This window comes from Bombina bombina, chromosome 7 (genome assembly GCF_027579735.1).
Source record: "Bombina bombina isolate aBomBom1 chromosome 7, aBomBom1.pri, whole genome shotgun sequence".
Classification (NCBI taxonomy): domain Eukaryota; kingdom Metazoa; phylum Chordata; class Amphibia; order Anura; family Bombinatoridae; genus Bombina; species Bombina bombina.
The window spans coordinates 352,595,720-352,620,468 of NC_069505.1; the positions used below are offsets into that span (position 1 = coordinate 352,595,720).

General features: G+C 40.7%; 1 protein-coding gene across 1 annotated transcript in view; it reads left to right on the forward strand.

The window, feature by feature from the left end:
* The window catches only part of HDAC11 (histone deacetylase 11), a 178,994-nt gene that overhangs the window by 30,296 nt on the left and 123,949 nt on the right, over positions 1-24,749 (forward strand). The window contains 2 exon segments of the mRNA XM_053689395.1: positions 23,466-23,501; positions 23,504-23,584. Coding sequence (XP_053545370.1) covers positions 23,466-23,501; positions 23,504-23,584 — 117 coding nt within the window.

The window sequence follows — 24,749 nt, forward strand, 5'->3', positions numbered from 1 at the left end:
GGTGACCTTTGCACGTTTGAAGGAAGATGGAAATCGAACCAGTAAGGGTAGAAGACAGAGAAGGTATTAGATGTGATAGGGGGAGAGTAAGATTCCAACACCGCCACCATGTCTGTCACCTGGTCCTAGGTGTGTGGCTAAAATGGAGGACCGCCGTGCGTGAAGAGCAGCAATGGAAGCAGTGTCAGAAGAGATAGCCAGGTTTCAGTAAATTGCTAGAAGATTGAAAGCTTTAGAAACAAACAGGTCGTGAACAGTTGTAAGTTTGTGACAGACAGAGCGAGCATTCCAGAGGGCCAAGAAAAGAGATGGGATAAGCGTCTGTGGGTTATAGGAGATGAGATTATTAGGATTGCGTGACCTGGTGTTTTGTATTGTGAGAGGCTGAGCGAGAGTGTAAAAGTGTGGTAATTGCTGCAGAGTTAGGAGAGATGTCAACCAGCAGCAAGCAGTAGTAGGAGTGTGAGTTACAGAAGGTGAGAGTGAGACTTGTACGAGCGGTATGATTAGAGACAGGAGAGTTTAGATGGGAAAGTATTTTTAAGGAGGCAGAGTAGTTCATGAGAGGACACCATAGGGGATGAGAGTAAGGGGAGGGAGAGACAAGGATAGTGTGTGGATTATTGTTGTTATAAGGGCATGCAGTGAGTTTTGGATAAACTGATACCCAGATTAACCCCCAGCCAGCAGTAAGTAGTTATTTTACTCCTTACTTGCAGCTTCAAACAAAGGTGAATCGTTCACTTCCTTACCTGTGTGAATGTGGGGGGTGTTGAGGCCTTCCTAGTTAGACCCGCAAAACCTCAAAGGTTTTGGTAGAATGACGTCCATCCTCGGGCTGAAGTCTGGATCCAAGCGGCGGCTGAAGAATCCATCATCGGGCTGAAGTCGGAAGTCCATCATCGGATGAAGTCCTTCTATCAAGCAGCATTCTTCAATCTTCTTTCTTGCGGAGCGGAGCCATCATCTTCCCAGCCGATGCGGATCCCTCCTCTTCTAACAACGCCTACTAGCGCAATGACGGTTCCTTTAATTGACGTCATCCAAGATGGCGTCCGTCGAATTCCAATCGGAATTAAGGTAGGAAAATTCTGAAATCCTATCAGCCAATCGGAATTCGACGGACGCCATCTTGGATGACGTCATTTAAAGAACCGTCATTCGGCTAGTAGGCGTCGTTAGAAGAGGAATGATCCGCGTCGGCTGGGAAGAAGATGGCTCCGCTCCGGAAGAAAGAAGATTGAAGATGCTGCCTTGATAGAAGACTTCATCCCGATGATGGACTTCCGACTTCAGCCCGATGATGGATTTCTTCAGCCGCCGCTTGGATCCAGACTTCAGCCCGAGGATGGACGTCACTCTTCAGCCCCCGCTTGGGCTTGGATCAAGACTTCGACCCTCTTCTGGACAGATTGGGGACCCGGTGGTGAGGGTGAGACAAGGTAGGAGACGATACTTCAGGGGCTTAGTGTTAGTTTATTTAAGGGGGGTTTGGGTTAGATTAGGGGTATGTGGGTGGTGGGGTTGTAATGTTGGGGGGGTATTGTATGTGTTTTTTTTCCATGCCAAAAGAGCTGATCTTTGGGGTATGCCCCGCAAAGGGTCCAAAGAGAGAGAACAGCACTCCATGAGATAGAACAGAAGCTGGAATAACTTCCATGCATGTTCATTTTTATTGTATTCCTCAGGGTGCCAGTTCTTTTTGCACACTACGCCCCTTCACAGAGAAAAAATATCCTGAAGCATATCAGTCTGACCCTGCCCAATTACAGTCCAGCGCCGAAATACCAGGCAATTCTTCTCTGAACAAGGGAAGCAACAACCCCAGACGATCGTTTTGGCCTTCTATGGGCCTCGTCAGTGAGGTGCAGTTGTATCTCTCTAAGGGCAAGTGTGCATGGAGTCCACGTCTGGTTTCCCCATTACTCTTAGGGTGACCCAAGAATAATTTGCCCCGCAAAGGGCCCTTTTCAGGGCTGGTAAGGTAAAAGAGCTTTGAACTTTTTAAATTTAGAATAGGGTAGGGCATTTTTTTATTTTGGGGGGCTTTGTTATTTTATTAGGGGGCTTAGAGTAGGTGTAATTAGTTTAAAATTGTTGTAATATTTTTCCAATGTTTGGTAAATATTTTTTTATTTTTGTAACTTAGTTCTTTTTTATTTTTTGTACTTTAGTTAAGTTTATATCATTGTATTTATTTGTAGGTATTTTATTTAATTAATTTATTTGATAGTGTAGTTTAGGTTTAATTGTAGATAATTGTAGGTAGTTTATTTAATTTATTTATTGATAGTGTAGTGTTAGGTTTAATTGTAACTTGGTTTAGATTTATTTTACAGGTAATTTTGTAATTATTTTAACTAGGTAGCTATTAAATAGTTATTAACTATTCAATAGCTATTGTACCTGGTTAAAATAAATACAAAGGTTGCCTGTAAAATAATATTAATCCTAAAATAGCTACAATATAATTATTATTTATAATTGTAGCTATATTAGGGCTTTATTTTTACAGGTAAGTATTTAGATTTAAATAGGAATAATTTATTTAATAAGAGTTAATTTATTTCGTTAGAATAAAATTATATTTAACTTAGGGGGGGGTTAGGGTTAGGGGTTAGAATTAGCTTTAGGGGTTAAAAAATGTATTAGAGTAGCGGTGAGCTCCGATCGGCAAATTAGGGGTTAATACTTGAAGTTAGGTGTCAGCGATGTTAGGGAGGGCAGATTAGGGGTTAATACTATTTATTATAGGGTTATTGAGGCGGGAGTGAGGCGGATAAGGGGTTAATAACTTTATTATAGTAGTGGTGCGGTCCGCTCGGCAGATTAGGGGTTAATAAGTGTAGGCAGGTTGAGGCGACGTTGAGGGGGGCAGATTAGGGGTTAATAAATATAATATAGGGGTCGGCGATGTTAGGGGCAGCAGATTAGGGGTTCATAGGGATAATGTAGGTGGCAGCGGTGTGCGGTCGGCAGATTAGGGGTTAAAAATGTTTAATAGAGTGGTGGCGACGTGAGGGGACCTCGGTTTAGGGGTACATAGGTAGTTTATGGGTGTTAGTGTACTTAGAGCACAGTAGTTAAGAGCTTTATAAACCGGCGTTAGCCCAGAAAGCTCTTAACTCCTGACTTTTTTTTGTGGCTGGAGTTTTGTCGTTAGATTTCTAACGCTCACTTCAGCCACGACTCTAAATACCGGCGTTAGAAAGATCCCATTGAAAAGATAGGATACGCATTTGACGTAAGGGGATCTGCGGTATGGAAAAGTTGCGGCTGGAAAGTGAGCGTTAGACCCTTTCCTGACTGACTCCAAATACCAGAGGGCGGTAAAAAACCAGCGTTAGGAGCCTCTAACGCTGTTTTTGACGGCTACCGCCCAACTCTAAATCTAGCCGCTAGTGTTTTGTGCAATTTGGACTACAATTCCCATCATGCTGTGTGAATACGGCATTGGGACGTCAAACTTTGCTTTATTTTGCCTTTCTTTATTATTAGCTGGCTATAACGAAGAGGGCATTGGGCAGCATGCAACCTCGGGGGGCCAATGGCTTTGATGGTGTGGGATTCAGAGGATCGGCATGGGGACCTGGCTGAAGGGGTGAGGTACCTCTGACCTATCAATAGGGCTTTCCCGCAAGGTCATTCAGTTCTTCTGATGACCTCTCACAGCATTGGGTGACTTGCCAACTTTGACAGGCTTGACAGTTATTGCAGAGGTATCTTATCAGTCAGACAAAGGTAGTCTTATAATCTATTAAAAGTTGGAATTTGATAAAATAATTATAATATGGAATGCTTGTAATGTTTAGGTTTGATTTAATTTAGCTTTGTTCACTTTGCTTTGTATTTAATTATATACAGTACTCTACAAAAGTTTTAGGCAGGTGTGAAAAAATGCTGTAATGTAAAAATACTTTAAAAAATAGAAATGTTAATAGTTTATTGTTATGCAAAGTGAGTGAACAGAAGTAAAATCTAAATCAAAATCGATTCTTCTGAGTACACTTGTGCAAAGTCAGGGATGTTGTAGGAATTCAGCCAGGTGCAAGATTAGACAGTTATACTAAACAGGTGCTAATGATCATCAATTTAATACGTAGGTTGAAACATAATTATTAAGATAGAACACGTTTAAGTACAGTGCGTTTGTGATATAGAACTAAACACGTTCAGTTAAGTGTAATCTTGTATTGACTACACATAGACAATGTAAAAAAAAAGCCATCTATTTTTAAAATAATAGCAAATGATGAAGAAATACACAATTGTAAAGTTGTAAAAACAGCAGCATCCACTGTCTCTATTGGAATATTAATATCCAATACACGCACTGATATCATGTGAGTGTGACATGATGCGTTTCACTAGATGTCTCTGACTACAGGGGTTAGTGTTTCTGTTTTACCCTGTTTTTATCGGTGTTTATGTGTGTATGTGAGCTGTGTGTGTATTTATGCATGTATGTGTGTGTGGGTATGTTTGGCAGAACCCAGCAAATTACAGACCTTGTTACTACAGCATGGGGGGGGGGCAGGGGTAAACAGTGTCAGTCTATACAGTACAGGGGGGCTGGACCATGTCACAGACTACTGTGATCACTTTATAAAGTACTGGGGCGGGTAGGGTCAGGCCAGCCATCTCACCGGCAGATTACAGAATGTGTCACTAACTCACTATATACAGTACTGGTGGGTTAAACAGTGTCACTATATACAGTAATAGGGGGTCAGACCATCTCACAGACTGTGGGCACAAAGTACCTCCTTTTGCAGACATGTAATCTGATTCACATTTTTTTTCTGTGTTAAATGTTAAAAAAAAAAAAATTATATGTATCAGATTTACATTTCTTTCTGGGGGGGGGGGGGGGGGTTGGTTCTTGCACCTGGGCCCTATGGTTTCTACTTACGCCTCTGCATACACGCTAAAAGTTAACATGTTTATTAGACAAACTTCCTTTAAATACATATAATAGCATTTTACAGTACTATACAATCATAAAACACAGTACAGGTATACCTCACTTTACAGCGCTTCACTTTACAGCACTTTGCTTATACAGCGCTTTGTGGAGCTGAAGTTCAACCTCCAAATATTTGAAACAGTGCTGTAATCTTCGTGAGATTGCGAGAAAAGTGACTGACACCATTTTGTTATGTGCAGTTCACTTTGTTTACAGCATTACAGTGCAATCTGTGCCTCAGTGTTATAGTCTGGCAAATTTTACTACAGTAATTGTCACTATTTTACAGGTACAGTATTTATTGAATACTGTGCTGAGCTAGTGTTACACTAAACATAGCAATATTGCACCTCTAATATATGTTAGTTTAAACATGTTTTTAAGTTTTTAAACACACTGGCAAGTGAAAAGATTGCTAAAACTGCCTTGTTTCACTTTAAGGCGGTTTTCACTTTACAGCGGGGCTCCGGTCCCTAACCCGCTGTATGAGCGGGGTATACCTGTATATGCAGATGGATTATATATTCACAATCCCCAAGCTTACATAGGAAGTAAATTGGAAAGTCTTTTAAAACTGGATGCACTACAAGAATCTTGGCAGTTTAATTTTTTTGTTGTTCTTTATTAGAAATGGCAATTGCATACATAGCTAATATATAGGCTTATCATGAGTGTTCCATGGGAATTTCTAATGTTCTTACTGTTCTCTGCCTGCTTAGGTGAACTTTATTCACACATACCTGTCTCGCCACCCATCTCAGGGGCGAGATTAGCAGTTACAGTGAAACATTAGTCCCAGAAACCATGTTAATATTTACTTAACACAGTATATGTTATGTAAACATGCTTTGAAAACGTCCCTTCCACACTGCCAAGATCTGCATTCACTAGTGGTAAGATTGTGGAACCTATGCTATCCTATGGAAGGCACATAGAATCTCATCTGGACAGCCGACTGTTTTATAACATTTTGCATGGCGGAGAAATTGTGACACTGGCGAGACTGAAATGAGCATTTCTTGTAACCTGACAGTCCTTTGAACATTGGGCCCTAAATGATATTAAACAGGTTAATTACACACATCATGAACTGAGCTTGTACCTGTAAACAAATTCTCAAAGTAGTCATATCGGGTTTTAAAGATCTTCTTTTTCATTGGCTGCTTTTTTTTTGTGTCTCTTGTAATGTAAAAAGACCTCCATAACACATAACACATTACTTGTACATTTTTAACCAATCAAAACCAATTTTTGACGTTCCAGAATTATGTTGACTTATGTCAGGTGTCTATAAACACAAATGTTTCTCAGAGAATGGGATACAATCTTTAGGACTGGCAAAAAATAAATAAATAAAGATTTAGAAGTTTAGTAGAGTGGAAGATACCTGTTTATCATTAAATATATTAAATGTGACTTCCTAAAGCAGAATACCACACTTAGAGCAAAGCAGCAATGCTTCACTATATTTGCTTTTTTAATTAAATTTTGGGTAATGCTGATCTCTGTCTGTATGATTAAATACATTTTTATTAGATTATGCAATTACTTTGTGCTTTAGATAGAAGAAAATGTTACAATATTACAAAGTGTTACACTGCCCCCACCCAGCTACTTCATATCATCACCTGGCTGGCAACATTTTCCGTGGAGAACACTGTGTAGTGTGTAAGGCATTCACATTCTGGTTATTTATATCTTCATAATCCTACAATGTTTTTTCCTTATATATATTTTTTGAGCTATATATAAAAGATTAAAGGACTGTAATAATGTAAAAATAACATGCTCCAATTTGTTATAGCATGTACTTTTTAACAATAGCAATCCCCCCTTTGTAGGAATTAAATTCATAGTCAAAGTACCACTCTGGAGTTGCAGAGCACTGCTGGTCTTAAATGATAACTACCGGTCACCCAGTTAGCAGCTGTAGTCACCAACCGTTTCTGCTCAGGACCAACAATACTCTGTGGCTCTCATTGCAGGGTTAAACACAGCTTTGGGGCATCGCTGGTGTTAAAGGGACAGTAAAGTCAAAATGAAGCTTAAATTGATTGGATAGAGCATTTAGTTTTAAATAACTTTCCATATTACGTCTACTATCCATGTTGTTTAGTTCTTTTGGTGTCCTTTGTTAAAGAGTAATCCTAGATGACTTCAGGAGTGTGCACGTCTTTAGCCATCTAGCAGCAGTGTTTGCATCATTATTTATAGCAATGTCATAGACTGACACATGCACACTCCTAAAGTCCTATTAGCCTTCCTAGGTTTAGAGGACATTCTCTAAAGTAATTCTATTAAATACACCCACTCCAGATTTTAAGAATTTGACACAAACACAGATAGGATTAATTATTCAATTATATTTTTTATTTGTATTGGATTTTATTTATTCTGATCATATTTATATAAGAAAATTTATGCTTACCTGATACATTTATTTCTTTTTTGACACGATGAGTCCATAGATCATCTTAATTACTAATGGGATATTCACCACCTGGTCAGCAGGAGGAGGCAAAGAGCACCACAGCAGAGCTGTTAAATAGCTCCTCCCTTCCCTTCCACTCCAGTCATTCGACCAAAGTTAGGAAGGGAAAGGAAAAGCCAAGGTGCAGAGGTGTCTGAATTTTACAGTAACCCACAACCTGTCTTAAAAGGACAGGGCGGGCCGTGGACTCATCGTTTCAAAAAAGAAATACATTTATCAGGAAAGCATACATTTTCTTTTCTTTTTTAAGACACAATGAGTCCACGGATCATCTTAATTACTAATGGGATTCAATACCTAAGCTAGAGTACACAGATGATAAGGGAGGGACAAGACAGGGAACCTAAACAGAAGGCACCACTGCTTGAAGAACCTTTCTCCCAAAAGCGGCCTCAGCCGAGGCAAAAGTGTCAAATTTGTAGAACTTGGAAAAAGTGTGAAGAGAGGACCAAGTTGCAGCCTTGCAAATCTGTTCCACAGAAGCTTCATTTTTGAACGCTCATGAGGAAGCAACAGCCCTAGTGGAATGAGCCGTAACTCTCTCGGGAGGTTGTTGTCCAGCAGTCTCATATGCATAACTTATGATACTCTTCAGCCAAAAAACAAAATTTATGCTTACCTGATAAATTTATTTCTCTTGTGGTGTATCCAGTCCACGGATTCATCCATTACTTGTGGGATATTCTCCTTCCCAACAGGAAGCTGCAAGAGGACACCCACAGCAGAGCTGTCTATATAGCTCCTCCCCTAACTGCCACTCCCAGTCATTCGACCGAAGACAAGCAAGAGAAAGGAGAAACTATAGGGTGCAGTGGTGACTGTAGTTTAAAAATAAAAAAAAGCACCTGCCTTAAAATGACAGGGCGGGCCGTGGACTTGGATACACCACAAGAGAAATAAATTTATCAGGTAAGCATAAATTTTGTTTTCTTTTGTAAGGTGTATCCAGTCCACGGATTCATCCATTACATGTGGGATACCAATACCAAAGCTATAGGACACGGATGAAGGGAGGGACAAGGCAGGCGCTTAAACGGAAGGCACCACTGCCTGTAAGCCCTTTCTCCCAAAAATAGCCTCCGAAGAAGCAAAAGTATCAAATTTGTAGGATTTAGAAAAAAGTATGAAGGGAAGACCAAGTCGCCGCCTTACAAATCTGTTCAACAGAAGCCTCATTCTTAAAAGCCCATGTGGAAGCTACCGCTCTAGTGGAATGAGCTGTAATTCTTTCAGGAGGCTGCTGGCCAGCAGTCTCATAAACTAAGCGGATTATACTTCTTAGCCAATAAGAAAGAGAAGTTGCCAAGCCGTTTGGCCTCAACTCTGTCCAGAGTAGACCACAAACAAAGCAGATGTTTGACGAAAATCCTTTGTAGCTTGTAAATATAATTTTAAAGCACGAACCACATCAAGATTGTGTAATAGACGTTCCTTCTTTGAAGAAGGATTAGGACATAGTGAAGGAACAACAATCTCCTGATTGATATTTTTATTAGATACCACCTTAGGAAGAAAACCAGGTTTGGTACGTAACACTACCTTATCTGCATGGAAAATGAGATAAGGGGAATCACATTGTAAAGCAGATAACTCCGAAACTCTTCGAGCCGAGAAGATAGCTACTAAAAAACAGAACTTCCCAAGATAAAAGTTTAATATCTATGGAATGCAAAGGTTTGAACGGAACCCCTTGCAGAACCTTAAGAACTAAATTTAAACTCCATGGTGGAGCAACAGGTTAAAACACAGGCTTGATTCTAACTAAAGCCTGACAAAACACCTGAACATCTGGAGTATCAGCCAGACGCTTGTGCAAAAGAATAGACAGAGCAGAAATCTTTTCCTTTTTAGGAACTAGCTCACAATCCCTTCTCCAATCTTTCTTGGAGAAAAGATAATATCCTAGGAATCCTGACCTTACTCCATGAGTAACCTTTGGATTCACACCAATGAAGATATCTAAACCATATCTTATGATAGATTTTCCTAGTGATCGGCTTTCGAGCCTGAATTGAAAGGACCTTGAAGTAGAAGGTCCTGCCTCAACGGCAGAGTCCATGGTGGAAGGGATGACATGTCCACCAGATCTGCATACCAGGTCCTGCATGGCCACGCAGGTGCTATCAAAATCACCGAAGCTCTCTCCTGCTTGATCTTGGCATTCAGACGAGGGAGCAGAGGAAACGGTGGAAACACATAAGCCAGGTTGAAGGACCAAGGCGCTGCTAGAGCATCTATCAGCGCTGCCTTGGGATCCCTGGACCTGGATCCGTAACAAGGAAGCTTGGCGTTCTGACGGGATGCCATGAGATCCAGTTCTGGTTTGCTCTAAAGTTGAATCAACTGTGCAAATACCTCCGGATGGAGTTCCAACTCCCCCGGATGAAAAGTCTGCCGACTTAGAAAATCCGCCTCCCAGTTCTCTACTCCTGGGATATGGATAGCTGATAGATGGCAAGAGTGAACCTCTGCCCATAGAATTATTTTTGAAACCTCCAACATTGCTAGGGAACTCCTTGTTCCCCCTTGATGGTTGATGTAGGCTACAGTCGTGATATTTTCCGACTGAAATCTGATGAACCTGACCGCAGCAAGCTGAGGCCAAGCCTGAAGAGCATTGACTATCGCTCTTAGTTCCAGAATGTTTATCGGAAGGAGTGCCTCCTCCTGAGTCCACGAGCCCTGAGCCTTTAGGGAGTTCCAGACTGCACCCCAGCCCAGAAGGCTGGCATCTGTCGTTACGATTGTCTAATCTGGCCTGCGGAAGGTCATACCCTTGAACAGATGGACCCGAGATAGCCACCAGAGAAGAGAATCCCTGGTCTCTTGATCCAGATTTAGTAGAGGGGACAAATCTGTGTAATCCCCATTCCACTGACTGAGCATGCACAGTTGCAGCGGTCTGAGATGTAGGCGGGAAAACGGCACTATGTCCATTGCCGCTACCATTAAGCCGATTACTTCCATACACTGAGCCACTGAAGGGCAAGAAGTGGAATAAAGAAGACTGCAGGAATTTAGAAGTTTTGACAACCTGGTCTCTGTCAGGTAAATCTTCATTTCTACAGAATCTATCAGAGTTCCTAGGAAGGAAACTCTTGTGAGAGGGGATAGAGAACTCTTTTCTTCGTTCACCTTCCACCCATGAGACCTCAGGAATGCCAGAACAATGTCAGTATGGGACCTGGCGATTTGAGAATTCGAAGCCTGTATGAGAATGTCGTCTAGGTAAGGGGCTACTGCTATACCCCACGGCCTTAGGACCGCTAGGAGTGACCCCAGAACCTTCGTAAAGATTCTTGGTGCTGTGGCTAACCCAAAGGGAAGAGCCACAAACTGGTAATGCCTGTCTAGGAAGGCGAACCTGAGAAACCGATGATGATCTCTGTGTATTGGAATGTGAAGATAAGCATCCTTTAAGTCCACGGTAGTCATATATTGACCCTCCTGGATCATAGGTAGGATGGTTCGAATAGTCTCCATCTTGAAGGATGGGACCCTGAGAAATTTGTTTAAGATCTTGAGATTTAAGATTGGTCTGAATGTTCCCTCTTTCTTGGGAACTACAAACAGATTTGAATAGAAGCCTTGCCCCTGTTCCTCCTTTGGAACTGGGTGAATCGCTCCCATAACTAGGAGGTCTTGAACACAATGTAAGAATGCCTCTCTCTTTATCTGGTTTGCAGATAATTGTGAGAGATGAAATCTCCCTTTTGGGGAAGAAGCTTTGAAATCCAGAAGATATCCCTGGGACACAATTTCCAACACCCAGGGATCCTGGACATCTCTTGCCCAAGCCTGGGCGAAGAGAGAAAGTCTGCCCCTACTAGATCCGTATCCGGATCGGGGGCTGATCCTTCAAGCTGTCTTAGAGGCAGCAGCAGGTTTTTTGGCCTGCTTTCCCTTGTTCCAAGCCTGGTTAGGTCTCCAGACTGGGCAAAATTTCCCTCTTGTTTTGTATTAGAGGAAGTTGAAGCTGCGTCAGAAACAAATGAATTGGCTAGCTTAAGAGCTTTAAGCTTGTCAAGGATATCATCCAACGGGGTTTCTACCTGTAGAGCCTCTTCTAGAGACTCAAAACAGAAGGCCGCAGCAGCAGTGACTGGGGCAATGCATGCAAGGGGCTGGAGAATAAAACCTTGTTGAATAAAAATTTTCTTAAGGTAACCCTCTAATTGTTTGTCCATTGGATCTAGAAAAGCACAACTGTCCTCGACCGGGATAGTTGTACGCTTCGCTAGGGTAGAGACTGCTCCCTCCACCTTAGGGAATGTTTGCCACAAGTCCCGTGTAGCGGCATCTATAGGAAACATCTTTTTTAAAAACAGGAGGGGGAGAGAACGATACACCTGGTCTATCCCATTCCTTAGTAATAATTTCTGAAAACCTCTTAGGGATTGGAAAAACATCAGTGTAAACAGGCACTTCATAGTATTTATCCAATTTACACAATTTCTCTGGGACTACAATGGCGTCACAGTCATCCAGAGTTGCTAAAACCTCCCTGAGCAACACGCTGAGGTGTTCAAGCTTAAATTTAAATGTAGACATATCAGAATCAGGTTGAAGTATCTTCCCTGAATCAGAAAAATCACCCACAGATAGAAGCTCTCCTGCTTCTGCACATTGTGAAGGTATATCAGACATAGCTACTAAAGCGTCAGACAGCTCTGTATTTGTTCTAGCCCCAGAGTTGTCTCGCTTTCTTTGTAACCCTGGCAGTTTGGACAATACCTCTGTAAGGGTATGATTCATAACTGCCGCCATGTCTTGTAAGGTATACACAATGGGCGCGCTAGATGTACTTGGCGTCCCTTGAGCGGGAGTTATAGGTTCTGACACGTGGGGAGAGTTAGTCGGCATAACTTCCCCCTTGTCAATTTCCTCTGGTGAAAAATCTTTTAAAGCCAGAATATGGTCTTTATAATTTATAGTAAGATCAGTGCATTTGGTACACATTCTAAGAGGGGGTTCCACAATGGCTTCTAAACATAATGAACAAGGAGTTTCCTCTATGTCAGACATGTTTAACAGACTAGTAATGAGACCAGCAAGCTTGAAAAACACTTTAATAAATGTGAAAAAGCAGAATATAAAAAACAGTACTGTGCCTTTAAGGGAAAAAAACAATCACATAAACTGCTAAACAGTGAAAAAAAGCAGTAAACTCTAAATTTTTACAGTGTGTATAATAGACTAAAATAGCATTGCACCCACTTGCAAATGTATGATTAACCCCTCAGGCTCAAAAACGAATCAGAAAAACGGTAAAACCGTTATAAACAGTCACAAGCAAACTGCCACAGCTCTACTGTGACTCCTACCTGTCCTTAAAACGACTTTTGTAGCAACAAAAACCCTTTACAGAGGTCCTATATGTCAGGGGACTCCTTCAGGGAAGCTGGGTATCTCAGACTGCAAAAACTACTGCGCAATTAGAGCGCAAAAATAGGCCCCTCCCACCATGCACTCAAAGGGAAAGGGCCATAAATAACTACTCCTAGGAGAAATCCAATCAGCCATGTGGAAAACTAAGCCCCAAATAAAGATTTATCACCTTCAGTAAAAAACATTTTTTATATCTCATGCAAACGTTTTACATACTAAGTAATAAGAGCAATGAACATAAATATTACCCTTTACTGCAAGCATGATCCCAGTCGTTTGTTAAATCACTGTAATCAGGCTTACCTTAAATATATCAGGCACTGACAGCATTTTCTAGACCTTATCATCTCTAGAAAAAAATATACTGAACATACCTTAGAGCAGGTAATCCTGCCGGCCATTCCCCCAGCTGAAGTTTTCCCATACTCTTCAGTTATGTGTGAGAACAGCAGTAGACCTTAGTTACAACCTGCTAAGATCATCAAAAACCTCAGGCAGAACTCTTCTTCTAATTTCTGCCTGAGGTAAAAACAGTACAACGCCGGTACCGTTTAAAAATAACAAACTTTTGATTGAAGATAAACTACACTAATTCACCACATATCTCTTGATACTTCCTTTCTTGTCGAGAGCTGCAAGAGAAATGACTGGGAGTGGCAGTTAGGGGAGGAGCTATATAGACAGCTCTGCTGTGGGTGTCCTCTTGCAGCTTCCTGTTGGGAAGGAGAATATCCCACAAGTAATGGATGAATCCGTGGACTGAATACACCTTACAAGAGAAAGAAAGAGAAGTAGCCGTAGCTTTCTGTCCCTTACGTTTTCCTGAGAAAATCACAAACAAAGAAGAAGACTGACGAAAGTCCTTAGTTGCCTGTTAGTAAAACTTTAAAGCACGGACCACGTCCAAATTGTGCAGAAGTCTTTCCTTTTGAGACAAAGGATTAGGACACAAGGAAGGAACCACAATCTCCTGATTAATGTTCCGATCAGAAACAACCTTAGGAAGAAATCCTAGTTTAGTATGTAAAACTACCTTATCTGAATGAAAAATAAGATAAGGAGACTCATACTGCAATGCCGAGAGCTCTGACACTCTCCGAGCAGAAGAAATAGCAACAAGAAATAAAACTTTCCAAGATAACAACTTAATATCTAAGGAATGCATAGGCTCAAACAGAACCCCTTGAAGAACTTTGAGAACTAAATTAAGACTCCATGGAGGAGTAACTGGTTTGAACACAGGCCTGATCCTGACCAGGGCCTGACATAAAGATTGTACATCTGGGACATCCGCCAAACGTTTTTGTAACAAAGTAGATAAGGCAGAGATTTGACCCTTTAGGGATCTTGTCGATAAACCCTTCTCCAAACCCTCTTGAAGAAAAGATAAAATTCTAGGAATCCTAACTCTACTCTATGAGTAGCCCTTGGATTCGCACCAATAGAGATATTTACGCCAAATCTTATGGTAAATCTTTCTAGTTACAGGCTTACAAGCCTGAATCATGGTCTCTATGACCGAATCAGAAAATCCCCGCTTGGATAAAATTAAGCATTCAATCTCCAAGCAGTCATCTTCAGAGAAACTAGATTTGGGTGAAGGAAGGGCCCCTGAATCAGAAGGTCCTTCCTCAACGGGAGTCTCCAAGGAGGCAGAGATGCCATCTCCACCAGATCCGCATACCAAATCCTGCGAGGCCAGGCCGGTGCTATGAGGATCACCGAAGCCCTCTCACGTTTGAATCGAGCAATTACCCCAGGAAGAAGAGCAAACAGAGGAAATAGGTATGCTAGACTGAAGGTCCAAGGAACCGCCAGAGCATCTATCAGTTCTGCCTGGGGGTCCCTGGACCTCGACCCGTATCTTGGTAGCTTGTCGTTCTGACGGGATGCCATGAGATCCAATTCCGGCTGACCCCACTTGAGAATGAGATTGGGGAACACTTCTGGATGGAGTTCCCACTCCTCCGGATGAAAGGTCTGCCTGCTCAGAAAATCCACCTCCCAGTTGTCCACCCCTGGGATATGGATCGCCGAAAGACAACAAGAGTGGGCCTCCGTCCACTGGATTATTTTGGTTACCTCTGTCATCGCTAAGGAACTCCTCGTTCCTCCCTGATGATTGATGTAAGCCACTGAAGTTATGTTGTCCGACTGGAACCTGATAAACCGTAGTGAGGCTAGCTGGGGCCAGGCCAGAAGAGCATTGAAGATTGTTCTCAGTTCTAGAATGTTTATAGGAAGAGCAGATTCTGACTGAGTCCAAACTCCCTAAGCCTTTAGGGAGCCCCATACTGCTCCCCATCCCAGAAGGCTGGCGTCTGTTGTCACAATCACCCAAGACGGTCTGTGAAAGCAGGTTCCCTGGGAGAGATGATCCAGAGACAACCACCATTGAAGAGAGTCCCTTGTCTCCTGCTCCAGAGTTATTCGAGGAGACAATCTCTGTTCCATTTTCTGAGCATGCTTAACTGCAGAGGCCTGAGATGGAAACAAGCAAACGGGATGATGTCCATTGCTGCAACCATTATCCCAATTAACTCCATACACTGAGCCACTGACGGCCGTGGAGTGGACTGAAGGACTAGACAAGTATTGATAATCTTTGATTTCCTGACTTCTGTCAGAAAAATCTTCATGGACAAGGAGTCTATTATGGTTCCCAAGAAAGTTACTCTTGTGTCTGGAACTAGGGAACTCTTTCCCAAATTTACCTTCCACCCGTGAGCTCTCAGTAAAGATAACACTATGTTGGTGTGGGATCTTGCTTGCTGAAAAGATGGTACCTGAACTAGAATGTCATCCAGATAAGGTGCCGGCCCAATGCCCCGTGACCGAAGGACCACCAACAGAGACCCAGAACTTTTGTGAAGATTCTGGGAGCCGTGGCCAAGCCAAAAGGAAGAGCCATGAACTGGAAGTGTTTGTCCTAAAAGGCAAACCTTAAGAACTTGTGATGATCCCTGTGAATGGGAACATGTAGGTACGTGTCCTTTAAATCCACTGTTGTCATAAATTGACCCTCCTGGATCAATGGAAGAATGGAACGAATTGTTTCCATCTTGAAGGACGGTACTCTGAGAAACTTGTTTAGACTCTTGAGGTCTAGAATTGGTCTGAAGGTTCCCTCTTTCTTGGGGACTACAAACAGATTGGAATAAAATCCCAGTCCCTGTTCCTGAATTGGAACGGGAACAATCACTCCCAGAGAGGTCTCCTGCACAATGTAAGAACGCCTCTCTTTTTGTCTGGTCTGCAGATAATCTTGAAAGTAGAAATCTGCCTCTGGGAGGAAAAACCTTGAACTCCAGTTTGTATCCCTGAGACACTATTTCTGTTGCCCAGGGATCCTGAACATCCCAAACCCAGGCTTAAACGAAAAAGGAAAGTCCCGGATCGGGGTCATGCCCTTCATGCTGTCTTGGAATCACTGACCGGCTTCTTGGACTGTTTTCCTTTGTTCCAAGACTTGAAATTTCAAAAGGAACAAAAATTGCTTTGACGTCCTTTTTGTTTATTTCTCTTGTCTTGCGGGAGAAGATGACCCTTACCTCCCGTAATATCAGAAATAATCTCCTTCAGATCAGGTCCGAACAAAGTCTTCCCCTTGTAATGAATAGCTAGAAGTTTAGACTTGGATGACACATACACAGACCAAGGTTTTAACCATAAGGCTCTGCGGGCTAAAATAGAGAAACTAGATATCTTCGCTCCCAATTTGATAACTTGAAGGGAAGCGTCCAAAATAAAGGCATTAGCTAGCTTAAGAGCTTTTATCCTATCTTGGATCTCATCCAAAGAAGTCTCAGTCCTGAAAGCCTCAGACAGAGCATCAAACCAATATGCCGCAGCACTAGTGATGGTGGCAATGCACACAGCCGGTTGCCACTGCAGACCCTGGTGTACATAAATCTTCTTGATTAACCCCTCTAACTTCTTATCCATCGGGTATTTGAAAGCACAACTATCCTCTATGGGAATAGTAGCTCTTTTAGGTAAAGTAGAGACAGCTCCTTCTACCTTGGAAGGCCTTGGAAGCCTATAAATTTAGCACATTTACTCTGTGAGCTTGCTCTTTTAGGCTTGCTGTATTGATTCTCTGTTAAAGTAACATTGTCTGTTTAAGTATAATAGCTAACCAAGCTATTTTCTAAATTATTTGCTTTGCAAGGGTTGCATTTTTATTTTAAAAAAAGGAAATAACTAAATAACTTTATTTCTAGCATTCCATTTTTTTTTGTTTTTCTGTCTGTGTGGGTAATTAGGGGTGGGATTATTTTCACCTGTTTGGGCCTTGGAAGCCTATAAATTTAGCACATTTACTCTGTGAGCTTGCTCTTTTAGGCTTGCTGTATTGATTCTCTGTTAAAGTAACATTGTCTGTTTAAGTATAATAGTTAGCTAACCAAGGTAGTTAGGCAAACAAGGTTTTGGGGTAACCAAGGGGAAATATATTTATTTTATACTTTTAAGTTAAACCTTTTATTAAGAATGTGTGAGAATCTCATTCAGTGTACAGCTTGCCACATGTTTGCATCACTGGAGCAGCCGCTTCTGGGATTATATGTTTGTGGCAAGTGCGAGCATATTGTCTCTTTAGAAACTCGTATTGGGGATCTGGAGGAACGAATTGCAACACTACATGAAATTCAGACACTTGAAAGGGAAATGGATAGGACTGAGCTGGTTGTTAATGGTTCCAGCAGTGGGAATGGGGAGGATTCAGATGAGGAGACTCCAGGATGTAGCTGGGTCACAGTTAGAGGGCGAAGTAAGCGGAAGAGACAGGCCAGTTCTGAGCTGGTACACCACAATAGATTTGCAAGATTAAGTGAAGATGTTGGGGATATCAGTTCAGGGGTGGCAGTGTCAGAGAGGGCCGTGTTGTCTAGTATAGTGAACAGTCCTTTAGCTGTGGAAGAGGAGCATACTATGGAGGGCAGTCCTTCAGTCATGGAAGAGGGGCATACAAGTCAGGGCCAGAGGCAGATGTTGGTGGTAGGAGACTCTATTATAAGGAAGGTTGATAGGGTAATTTGTCATCCAGACCCTTTACATAGAACAGTTTGCTGTCTTCCAGGGGCTCGTGTTAGGCATATTGTGGAGCGTATTGATAGATTGTTAGAGGGATGCGGGTCTGATCCTGCAGTCATGGTGCATATTGGTACTAATGAAGAAATCAGTGGGAGATGGAGAGTCCTAAAAAATGACTTCAGGGAGTTAGGTAGCAAGCTTAAAGCAAGGACATCCAAAGTAATATTTTCTGAGATATTACCAGTGCCGTGTGTTAACTCAGTAAGGCAGAAGGAGCTAAGGTCTGTTAATTCATGGCTAAAAACATGGTGTAAAAATGAGGGGTTTGACTTTTTAGAACACTGGGCTGATTTTTCACTAGGGTACAAATTGTACAGTAAGGATGGATTGCACCTGAATGACATGGGTGCAGGTGTGTTGGGGGAAAGGATGGTAGCACGTTTAGAGAACCTTTTAAACTAGGCAAAGGGGGGGAGGGTCAATTTGAACAAAATAGAACAGAGAGATCAGTGTCTGAATATGTCACTCCATTAATATCTCAAGGAAGGGATGACTTAAGAAATGTCACATTAGAAAGTATAGAGGAAAGTACACCAAGTAGCAGCAGAAAGCACATGAAAATTAAATGTATGACAACAAATGCAAGAAGCATGACAGGTAAAATGGGGGAGCTGACGCTCTTAGTTGCAGAAGAGGACTATGATGTTATCAGTATAACTGAAACTTGGTGGGATGATTCACATGACCTGGCAGTTAACTTAGAGGGGTATACATTAATTAGGAGGGACAGGAATAATAAAGGGGTGGAGGAATCTGCATGTATATTAAACCTGACCTTAAACCTACAATAAGGGAAGATATTTATGATACAAGTGACAATGTAGAGACCCTGTGGGTTGAAATAAAGAGTGGGGGGAAAAATCCTAAAAAATTATTACTAGGAACATGCTACAAGCCTCCCAACATTAGTGACCCAGAGGAAACTCAACTACTTATCCAAATAGGTAAGGCTGCTAATAACAGTGCTGTAATTATGGAGATTTTAAACTACCCTGATATAAACTGGGCCAATGAAACTAGTAATTCAGCTAAGGGGGATAGATTTTTAAATGTTCTCAGGGATAACTTCTTGTCACAATTAATAGAGGAGCCAACTAGGAGTAAAGCTATATTGGATTTAGTGCTATCAAACAATACAGATATAATATCAAACATAGAAGTTAAAGACATTTGGGTAACAGTGATCATAACATGGTCACATTTGAAATCTCTTTCATATGCAGTGTTTTAAAGGCTTAACTAAGACTTTTAATTTCAAGAAAGCAAAATTCAACGATTTAAGGAAATCATTAAATAATATAAATTGGGACAATGTATTTTCTAATAAAAATACAGAGGATAAATGGATAATATTTAAAAATTTGTTAAATAAATATACATATCAATACATACCATATGGTTATAAAAATAAAAATAAAAAAAATAAGCCGTTATGGCTAAATAAAAATGTGTTAAAAGAAATTAGGAAAAAACGTAGGGCATTTAAATTATTAAAAGAAAATAGTACAGACCCGGCATACAATATTTATAAGGAATGTAACAAAGCATGCAAAACAGCAATCAAATTAGCCAAAATTGAAAATGAAAAATTAATTGTCAAAGGATTCTAAGTCTAACCCTAAAAGGTTCTTTAAGTACTAAATAGCAAAAAATCTAAGAAGGATAATATAGGTACATTAAAATGTGTGGAGGGTAGCATGATAAATAATGACAGGGAAAAGGCTGAGGTACTAAACCAGTTTTTTTCTTCAGTATACACAAGAGAGGAACCATTGAAATGATACTTTGGAACAGAATAGAACATGCCAGTCCATACCACTAACTGGGTTTTGTTTAGAGGATATCAGGAAAAAACTAAAAAATATTAAGGTAAATAAAACTCCAGGCCCAGATGGAATACACCCAAGGGTGTTAAGTGAACTTAGCACTGTTATAGACAAACCTTTACTCTTAATTTTTCAAGACTCATTATCCTCAGGCATGGTACCCCAGGATTGGCGTAAAGCTGATGTGGTGCCACTCTTCAAAAAGGGAAGCAGGGATGATCCAGGAAGCTATAGACCAGTTAGTCTGACATCAATAGTGGGAAGATATTTGAAGGGATTATAAGGGATTATATTGATGAGCAATTCGTGTAAACAAGATTATGAGTTCTAATCAGCATGGCTTTAGGAGAAATAGATCATGTCAAACTAATCTAATTAGATTCTACGAGGAAGTAAGTAAAAATATAGATAAAGGGGAATCAGTTGATGTGATATACTTAGATTTTGCAAAGGCATTTGATACAGTGCCACATGAGAGATTAATGCACAAAATTAAGGGACTGGGAATAGCTGAAAATGTTAGCTCATGGATAAATAACTGGATAAAAGATAGGGAGCAACGAGTAGCAGTAAATGGATCATACTCAGATTGGACAAAGGTAATCAGTGGCGTCCCCCAGGGATCGGTACTGGGCCCTGTTCTTTTTAATATTTTTATAAAATGACTTGAGCAAGGATTAAATAGCGACATCTCTATTTTTTGCAGATGATACTAAGTTAAGTAAGGTCATTAGGTCAGAGCAGGATGAACTCTCTTTGCAAAGGGATTTGCTAAAATTAGAACTATGGGCAAGTGAATGGAAAATGAGATTTAATACGGAAAAATGTAAGGTTCTACATTTTGGAAGTAAAAATAAGCAGGCTATGTATTTTTTAAATGGGACAAGACTTAGCCAAACACAGGAGGAAAGGGATTTGGGAGTAGTAATAGATAACAAGCTAAAGATGAGTGCACAATGCAGGGCAGCGGCTTCAAAGGCTAATAAGATACTAGCATGTATTAAAAGAGGCATTGATTCAAGGGAGGAAAGCATAATTCTGTCATTATATAAAGCCCTGGTAAGACCTCACCTTGAGTTTGGAGTGCAGTTCTGGGGACCGATTGCTAAAAAAGATATTGCAGAACTAGAAAAAGTTCAGAGAAGGGCCACAAAGCTAATAAGGGGATTGGAGAAATTAACCTATGAGGAGAGGCTAGCCAAACTGGGTCTGTTCTCTTTAGAAAAAAGGCGCTTGAGAGGTGACATGATTACTTTATATAAATATATTCAAGGCCCATATACAGAGATGGCAGAAGCTCTTTTTATTCCAAGAAAATTGGTTCTGACAAGAGGTCATAATTTAAGGTTTGGAGGAAAGGAGATTTAATCTCCTGCAACGAAAACGTTTTTTCACTGTAAGAGCAATAAAATTGTGGAACTCATTACCAAAGGAGGTAGTGAATGCCTATACCATAGATACATTTAAAAATAGTCTGGATAAATTTCTGTATATAAACAAAATTCATGGATATGATTGCTAGTATTAAATGGGTCACATTTTAATGGGGTTATTTAAGCTTAACTGGAGCTTTTTGTAAGTATTTTAGATTTGTATAGTTAAACTCGATGGACTTCAGTCTTTTTTCAACCTTATCTACTATGTTACTATGTTACCTTAGGAACAGTTTGCCAAACCTCCTTAACAGAGTCGGCTATTGGAAACATTTTCTTAAAAATAGGAGAGGGAGAATAGGGATGCCCGGTCTCTCCCACTCCTTAGCAATGATTTCAGTAGCTTTTTTTAGGGACTGGAAATACATATGTGAAAGAAAGGACTTCAAAATATCTGTCCAACTTACTAGACTTTTGAGGGACAACACCATTGTGGAGTCACTATCGTCTTATGGTGACCAGAACCTCCCTGAGAACAGACGGAGGTGCTCAAGTTTAAATTTGAAAGATACCACTTCTGAGTCCGTCAGAGGCAACTTCTGAATCTGAAACTTCTCCTTCGGAAAGTACTGTAGTACCCTCTTCTTCAGGATGTTTGGAGGAGGCTTCCGATATTGCAACAATTGCGCCCGAAGCTTTCCTCTTACGATTGCCCTGCCACATTGGAAAGGCAGACAGAGCACCAGAAATAGTGGAAGACATGAGGGAAGCTATGTCTTGTAACAAAATCCCAGAAGGGACTACAGCTGAACCGCAGGGCACTGCTTGTGAGGGCGGTATAATTTGGGACGTTTGGGGAGAAAACTGCGGCATACATTGACCCTCATCAGTAGACTCTTGGACAACATCTGCCTTAGAGGAAACTGGCTCAGAAAATATCTTATCCCTATAAGTCAAAGTCCTTGCAATACATGAAGGACAAAAAGGGATTGGTGGTTCCACATTGGCGTCAAAACATAAAGAGCAGGTAACACTCTGCAAGTCCTCCTGATCCATGTTAATTCACAATTTATAAAATGACCAACACAATTTATAAAAAAATATTTGCAATAATAGCAATGGAAAACCGTTACTGTTTCTTTAAATTTAAAACAGTTTCGTTTCTGTAATGTAGCCTGTCAGAATAATAAAAGTTCTTTCTGAACTGTTAATAAGAATAAAATACCTCTGCACCTTAGCCTCTGCTGAAGTGCTCCTACCTGACAGAAGATCGCTAGATGACTGCTTCTAACGATCCGTTTTGTCTGCCTTGTGAATGTCTCTTTTTTTTAACGATCCGTGAACAGTGAGCAAAAAAAGTAAAACACCAGACTGCCCTAGCAACATGCCTTATTAAAACATGCAACCCCAGACCAGACCGGCTCCTCTCATGACGCACTAAAATATGACTGAAGCGATACAGTGGTGCGCAACAGAACCGGAAGGACCGCCCATCATGGGCGTTACCTATGCCGTTCATTCTAATGACGGCCAAACCTTATTGAACCACCAGAGCCATTAGTGCAAGCTTGTAACTAAAGCGCTACAGTTCTCCAGCCCCAGTGCCTATAAACTGCGGATGACATTGTACACTGCCTCAATACCCTTATTTAATAAATTATCCTAATGTCCCAACATAAAGGGCTCTAATCCCACAGAGTCCCTTATGCTCATTTGTGCCTTTTACTATAATTAAAGTCTGAGCTCCTTTTCCCCCAGAAATACAAGGCAGCACTTACAAGGCAGCACTCCTGCCTGGCAGCAAGGCAGCTCTCAGGTTTGAGAGGTCCTATCCCTCACATCAACCTGAGGAGAATATAAAGCTGAGTTAACGACTACCTCAGACTGAATGATATAGGGCAGCAAGAAATATGGGAGGCACAGTGAGTGTCCCACAAGTTCCCATTGCTCTAAAGCCACCAAAGCTCTTCTAAGAGACTGATATGGACTACAACTACACCCTAGAAGAAAGCAGTACCATCATGCACTACTTTTTAAAATAAAAAACTCTTGATCGAAGAATCTATACTAACACCTCACTTTACTTCTTCATATCACTAACGTAGGCAAAGAGAATGACTGGAGTGGGAGGGAAGGGAGGAGCTATTTAACAGCTCTGCTGTGGTGCTCTTTGCTTCCTTCTGCTGACCAGGAGGTGAATATCCCATAGTAATTAAAGATGGTCCATGGACTCATCGTGTCTTAAAAAAGAGAAATTTGTTTTGTGGTCTTATATTAATTCTATGGCTTAATAACTATGAAATGTGCTTCTTTCTTTCTCTCCCCAGTGGTCTTATGTGGTAGCTACCATCACAGAGATACCGACCCCCTTTTCCTGCTTCCTAACTTTCTTGTTCAAAGGAATGTACTTAAACCCTTAAGGACGCAAACTGGAGGAACAATAATGGTGGGTACAAGATTTTGAATTTACAAGTTATGGAACCTCACAGTTTATAACCATTTCTTCACCGCAACCCTGTACTGACAAATGTACATTTGATATATTTGTCCTAAACACTAGAATATGGAACTCAAAATCACCATTTGAAAGTTTTTTTTATGCTTATTGTTTTTTTAATTATATTAAAGGGATAGTCTAGGCCAAAATAAACTTTTATGATTCAGATAGAGCATGTAATTTTAAACAATTTTCCAATTTACTTTTATCACCAATTTTGCTTTGTTCTCTTGGTATTCTTAGTTGAAAGCTTAACCTGGGAGGTTCATATGCTAATTTCTTAGACCTTGAAGACCACCTCTTTTCAGATTGCATTTTAACAGTTTTTCACCACTAGAGGGTGTTAGTTCACATATTTCATATAGATAACACTGTGCTCGTGCACGTGAAGTAATCTGGGAGCAGACACTGATTGGTTAAATTGCAAGTCTGTCAAAAGAACTGAAATAAAGGGGCAGTCTGCAGAGGTTTAGATACAAGTTAATCACAGAGGCAAAAAGTATATTATTATAACTGTGTTGGTTATGCAAAACTGGGGAATGGGCAATAAAGGGATTATCTATCTTTTAAAACAATAACAATTCTGGTGTAGACTGTCCCTTTAAAGGGACATGAAACCTAAAAAATGTTTTTCATGATTTAGATAGCATACAATTTTAAACAACTTTCCAGTTTTCCTGCTATTATCAAATTTGCTTAATTCTTTTGGTATCATTTGTTGAAGGAGCAGCAGTGTACTACTGGTTTCTAACTGAACAATTTGGTGAACCAATGACAATCGGTACATATATATGCAGCCACCAATCAGCAACTAGAACTAGGTTCTTTACTGCTCCTGAGCTTACCTAGATAAACCTTTCAGCAAAGGTAACATAAATTGGAAAGTTGTTAAAAATTGTATGCTCTGTCTAAATCATTAATGTCTAATTATTACTTTACTGTCCCTTTAACTTATCTTGTGATATTCACACAAGGTTTAAGTTATTAAGCAGAACTAGAGAATTAAAGGATTACTTTCTGTTATAATTTTTAAGCTAAACAACTAACTATTAAAGTTAATAAACATTAATTAAAACCTACTGACCTATATTTTCTCCAAAACGAAGTTTCATAA